The 5,609-nt window shown below is 41.5% G+C and overlaps 1 protein-coding gene across 1 annotated transcript; it reads left to right on the top strand.

The window, feature by feature from the left end:
* Positions 1–2,303: 2,303 nt before the first annotated feature.
* On the top strand, positions 2,304–3,248 carry LOC119538112 (olfactory receptor 9Q2). Its single transcript, XM_037840854.1, has one exon. It carries the CDS (start codon positions 2,304–2,306, stop codon positions 3,246–3,248), a length of 945 nt encoding a protein of 314 aa, XP_037696782.1.
* The last annotated feature ends 2,361 nt before the right edge of the window (positions 3,249–5,609 follow it).

The following is a 5,609-nucleotide window of genomic DNA, read 5'->3' as shown; positions in this document are numbered from 1 at the left end:
AATCATACTCTTTACGAACATATCTTTATTATTTTACTTTAGTTTATAACACATTGCATGAAGGACCAGGCAGACCTAGAGCTCCTGAGAATGTTTCCCAAGGCATTGCCACTTGATACAATTTTTGGAGATTAACTTTATCAGAATCACCTGGGATGTCTGTTAAAGTAGATTCCTGAACCCCATGGCAGATGCACTGAATCAGAATCTCTGGGGGTGGGATGCTAGATTCATGTTTTAAACAATTTCCTTGGGTAATTTCTTATGTACACTGTTGTCTGGAAACTGATACCTGGGTTGTTTGTGTGTGGGGGAGTGGGGTGCCAGTCACCAGTAATTTGCTCAGTCTGTCTGGAGAAGTCTGTTCATGACCTGCTTACACTTGACTCTCCAAAATTTCAGGCCATGACTCCCCCCACTTGCACCATTCTCTGCTCCTGCCAAATGGTGACCTTTCAGAAACGTCAATTGTGGCATTTCTCGGTGGTGGGGATCAGACTTGTGCTTACAAAACAGCCACCTTTGGGGATAAGGTTATGGCTAGCAAGGGTGGCATTGTGCAAATTCTCTGACAAAATTCCCAACTGAGATATAGGAAATCTTGGAAAAAACATATTTCTTTTGGTACAAAGCAGGATCAAAGCAGGATTAGGAACCAACATCATTAGACTGCCGAGTGATGGCAGGATGTGTGATGGGGCTTTGGGAATTTGAAATTAAAGAGAAACCTTGAAGAAATTAGATGTCTTGTTGGGAAGTCACATGAAGATAAACTGCCTTTCTCTGGAGAATCAGCTCATGAACTAATTAGGGTATGATGCTGGGGCATAAATACAGGAAGCACCATCAGCAAGGTCTAGTGTTGGATCAGAAGCTCAGGAGAGAGGCTGGTCCCTTAGCTCTGCTCCCCTGGCCTGCATGTGAAATAAAAACAGGAAACTCTTTCTAGTGGCAGGGATGCATTATTTTGTCAATGGCGGCCAGAGGCAAGAGAAAGACTCCACAAAACAAGAATAAGACAACAGAGCTGGAAGGGACCCCATCTCAACAAGGTTGCTATAATTCTAGACTCATGCTGCCTTGTTGTTTCTTGGAAGGGAACAAAGATGAGGTAATTGATTCCCAGAGAGGAAAAGTGCTTTGCCCAGGGTCACACACGTAGTGTGGGAGAACTGGAAGCCAGGTCTCCTCCTGGATTGGCAGTGCTTTTTCTTTGCCCTCTGCATGCAATTCCAGTTACTGGAAGATTCACAAACAGCAGATCACAGGCAGACGAAACACTGTGAGAAGGAGCTAGCAAAGTGAGACTCAGGTGAGGATGGTTCATGCCCAGTTCATGGCTTCCAGATCTAATTTCTTTTATTTGGCTGCCAGTGCATGAAGAATTCAAACATGAATTCAAAGCTCAACATTACAGTCTTGTTCTAGTACTCTTCTAAGGACTCCCAAATCCATTAGCCCAGATTCCCCCAACAGTGCTCAGATAAAAATAGACTGCAGAGGTTCTGTTTCCTTCTGCTTTCAAATTTGAATGCTGTTTATTGTCAAACTACTGCTTTTTTAGGGACTGTTAGAACAATCAAACAATGCTCATGGAGCTTTGTTAAGTGTTAAAAGGAGCTAATGCTTGCTCTTTTGATTCCAAGATTAATGCTAGTACTTATAAAAAAGTTCTCCCTTAATAAGCCAGGCTACTCTAATTAGGAAAACAGCTATTTGTTAAACATGCATGTTGTTAGACTGAGAATAGAAATATTCCTACACGCAGAGATGATGGCTGATTCCTAATGGATTTTTTTTTTTTTGGTTCATGCTCTTTTGTTCTGAGAATGTAAATTTTCCTCCCTTAAAATGTTCATTTAAAATTTTAAATAGTCATCATATATATATGTGGAGTGCTTTTAGCTTTGCAATGCACTTTTGCATCTGTTTTAATCTATGCATTAACTTCATCTCATAAGCAGGGCAGATATTATGATCCCCTTTTGGCAGAAGAGGAAATTGAAGTTCAGGAAGGTTAAGTGCCTTATGTAAGATCGAACAGTTAATTGGGGACAGGGTTGCAAATACAAGAACTTACTTGTAAGTCAGAGAATCACTTGCTCTCCTTTCTTAACAGAAGCATTCATCACTTCTTGTCTTGTATCATCATGAGCTCTATATTTATCTGTTTCCACCTTAGGCTGCAGAATTTGTTGAAGTCGAGTACCTAGATGTCAGGCACTCAATATAAAACCTCGTTACCTTTAGAGGTTCCTTGATCTGGCTCTTGTCTTAGCCCTCACAGGTAAACGACTGAATGAATGGCAAAGGGGAATTACACTGTTGTGACCAAGTTCTTCCTTATTGCATTCACTGAACATCCCGAGTGGGGGCTTCCTCTCTTCCTGGTGTTTCTGAGTTTCTATCTGGTCACTCTGCTAGGGAACGCAGGGATGATCATGCTGATCCACAAAGATCGCCAGCTCCACACCCCGATGTACTTCTTCCTCAGCCACCTATCCTTTGCGGACATCTGCTACTCCTCTGTCATCGTCCCTCAGATGCTGGCTGTGCTTTTGGAACATGGCACAGTCATCTCTCAAGCTCGCTGTGCAGCTCAGTTCTTCCTTTTCACCTTCTTTGCCTCCATTGACTGCTACCTCCTGGCCATCATGGCTTACGACCGCTATGTGGCCGTGTGCCAACCCCTGCTTTATGTCACCATCATGACTGAGAAGGTCCGCTTGGGCTTAATGGCAGCGGCTTATGTTGCTGGTTTTTCCAGCGCTTTTGTTAGAACAGTCACAGCGTTCACTCTCTCCTTTTGTGGAAACAATGAGATCAACTTCATTTTCTGTGATCTCCCACCACTGTTGAAGCTCACTTGTGGGGAAAGCTACACTCAGGAAGTGGTGATCATTGTTTTTGCCATTTTTGTCATGCCTGCTTGCATCTTGGTGATCTTGGTGACCTACCTGTTTATTATCAGGGCCATCATGCGGATCCGCTCCGCTGGGGGCCGGGCCAAGACCTTCTCTACCTGTGCCTCCCACCTCACCGCGGTGGCTCTCTTCTTTGGCACACTCATCTTCATGTACTTGCGGGATAACTCGGGCCAGTCCTCAGAGGAAGACCGTGTGGTGTCAGTGCTGTACACGGTGGTCACTCCGTTGCTGAACCCCCTCATCTATAGCCTGAGGAACAAGGAGGTAAAAGAAGCTGTTACGAAAGCCCTGAGCAGGTCAAAGGCTTCTAGGAGGCCCTAGATTGTGAAATAAGTCTTTTGTTAGTTTCTCCATCCTTTTGGTCTTCTCTCACATATCACCTTCTTGTGAGGCTTTCCAGGCAATCCTGCTTAAAAGTACACCTGAACTCCGCACCTCCCCAACCTTATTTGTTATTCTATGCAATATGTATCACCAACTGACAAATACTGTATACTTTACTTAGTTGATATTGTGCAATTCTCACAACTGTGAAGTAAACTACATGAAAGCAAGATATTTTACCTGTGAACTTCATTTTTACATGACCAGTTACTAGCAAAACCTAGTATATAAAGAGCTCTGAATAAATATTTGTTGAATGAGTAAATTAATCTCAGGTTCCAGTGTCGTAGGTGAGACTGCATGTATCAAAGTGTATTTGCAAGAGCTCTGGACCAGCAGCTAAAAGAACTGAGTGTTCTTGAGCTTTTAGTTTCACATTCCAACTTCTTGAGTCTTCAGTTTCACTATCTACCAAGTGGGTTTACTTACTTTGTAGGATTTTATTTTTGAATATCCAAAACATGAATGGACAGGGACCGTGTCTTTTTTATTCACTAGTATCTGCTGGACTCAGTACATTGTTTGGCACAATAAATACTTGACAAGGGAAGCAAAATATTTGGAAAATCATGAAGATATCTACAAATGCAGCTACTCTTTTTTGAATCCCATCATTTATCCTTTATTATTTTCCTTTTTATTGTTTATATGTGTTTGATAATAATGGTGATGATGATGATAATGATAATAATAGATATAAACTAACATTTATTGGGCATTTATCACCATCCAAAAATTATATAAGTTTACTGCAGGGATTATCTGACTTCATTCTCACAACAAACCTGGGAGGCATGTTTTAATATTATCCCTGCTTTATAGATAGATAACGCTCTCGAGGCTTAGAGAGAATGGATAATTTTCCCAAGGTCATGTTGAGGATTGAGTCATGTCCCTCACAAAAGATATGTTCAGGTCCTAACCTCCGGTCTTGTGGGTGCGAACATATTTGTAAATAGGACTTAGGAGATGCTATTATTAGTTAAGGTGTAGACTCTTTGTTAATAAGCTCTTTGAAGATCCTATTTCGATGAGGCAATTTGAATCAGGGATGGAATTAGTCCATATGACTGGAATCCTTCTAAGCAGAGAAAATTCTAACCAGTCAATAGAACCCAGAAGCCAGTAGAAGCCAGAAGTCAGAAGCCAGAGGATGAGATCAGCATGTGACAGGGGCAGATATGCAAGGATTGCAGCAAACCAGCACCAAAACTCAACAGACTGTGAGAAATCAAGTCTTGTCAGTAGCCTGAAGTTGTATTTCTAGCCTCAAAAACTGTAAGCCAATAAATTCCTGCTAAGCTAACCAGTGTGTGGTATTTGTCATGGCAGTACTGGCAAACTAAGTGACAAGCAAAGGGCAGAGTGGGAATTCCAACCAGCCAGACCTTGAGCTCTGATCTGCCATTCATACTGTCTCCAGCTATGATGTATTGTCCAATCTATATAATCACTCAACCCCGAATTTATTGTTATTGCGCCTTTCTTCTTCTATCTGGTGAAGAAGAGGCAAAAGTTAAATCTGTAGAGGTAGAAGGCAGTCAATAACATTCACTTTATTCATTTTATAGTCCCTATGTGCTAGTATTATGTAATGTGATAGCTTGTGTCAGTGTGTGTATGTGTATTGTGTAAGAGAAAATACATATAGGTTAAAAAAGGCAGATTTTGAACTCCAGGAACTTTCATTAAGAGCACATAAAAAAGATTTTAGAAAAAAGTTGGGTGGGCATGTTTGGGAAAAATACAGGAAAATAATTTTCACCGGTGGCTAAGAGACTTGGGTTGACACTTCAGTTTGTGTGTTTGCATAAATCACTTAAAAATTGCAGAAGGACTGAAGCAACTCCATGGTGCTTCTTGGGAATCATTTTCCAAATATCAACAGCAATGCAAAAGTTCTCCTGATACATTAGCCTCAGTGGCTGGTGATAGAGGCATTTGTGTTGTAGAAAGAGTTCAGAATTTGGCACCAGAGTGTCCCATCTCTTAGATGCATGGCTTTGGATTAATGAAAGCTTTTCAGCCTGTTTTCCTCATCAGTGAAATAACACTTATGGAGCACTCACTCTGGGGCATGCTTTACATGTGTCTCATTTATTCTCACAGCCATTCAATGCATGTTGGAAAGGTGCTATGTAAAGTTCTACAAACATAAATTAGTATTATCGAGGTGATAATACTCCATATTATCCAGGCTCCAGGCTCTGTAGCCCAATGAGCAGTGACAAGCAGGGGGATCTGTAGTTGATCCAATGACCCCTTCATTTCTGAACTGTCTGGACAGTCCTCCTAGGC

The sequence above is a fragment of the Choloepus didactylus genome, chromosome 6 (genome assembly GCF_015220235.1).
Source record: "Choloepus didactylus isolate mChoDid1 chromosome 6, mChoDid1.pri, whole genome shotgun sequence".
In the NCBI taxonomy this organism is placed as follows: Eukaryota; Metazoa; Chordata; class Mammalia; order Pilosa; family Megalonychidae; genus Choloepus; species Choloepus didactylus.
Note: the sequence above shows the minus strand (reverse complement) of the source record. Positions and strands in the feature narration are given on the sequence as shown.

What these genes read in the sequence shown, in the direction of transcription:
- LOC119538112 (XM_037840854.1), top strand. Translation starts at nt 2,304, where the DNA reads ATGGCAAAGGGGAATTACACTGTTGTGACCAAGTTCTTCCTTATTGCA.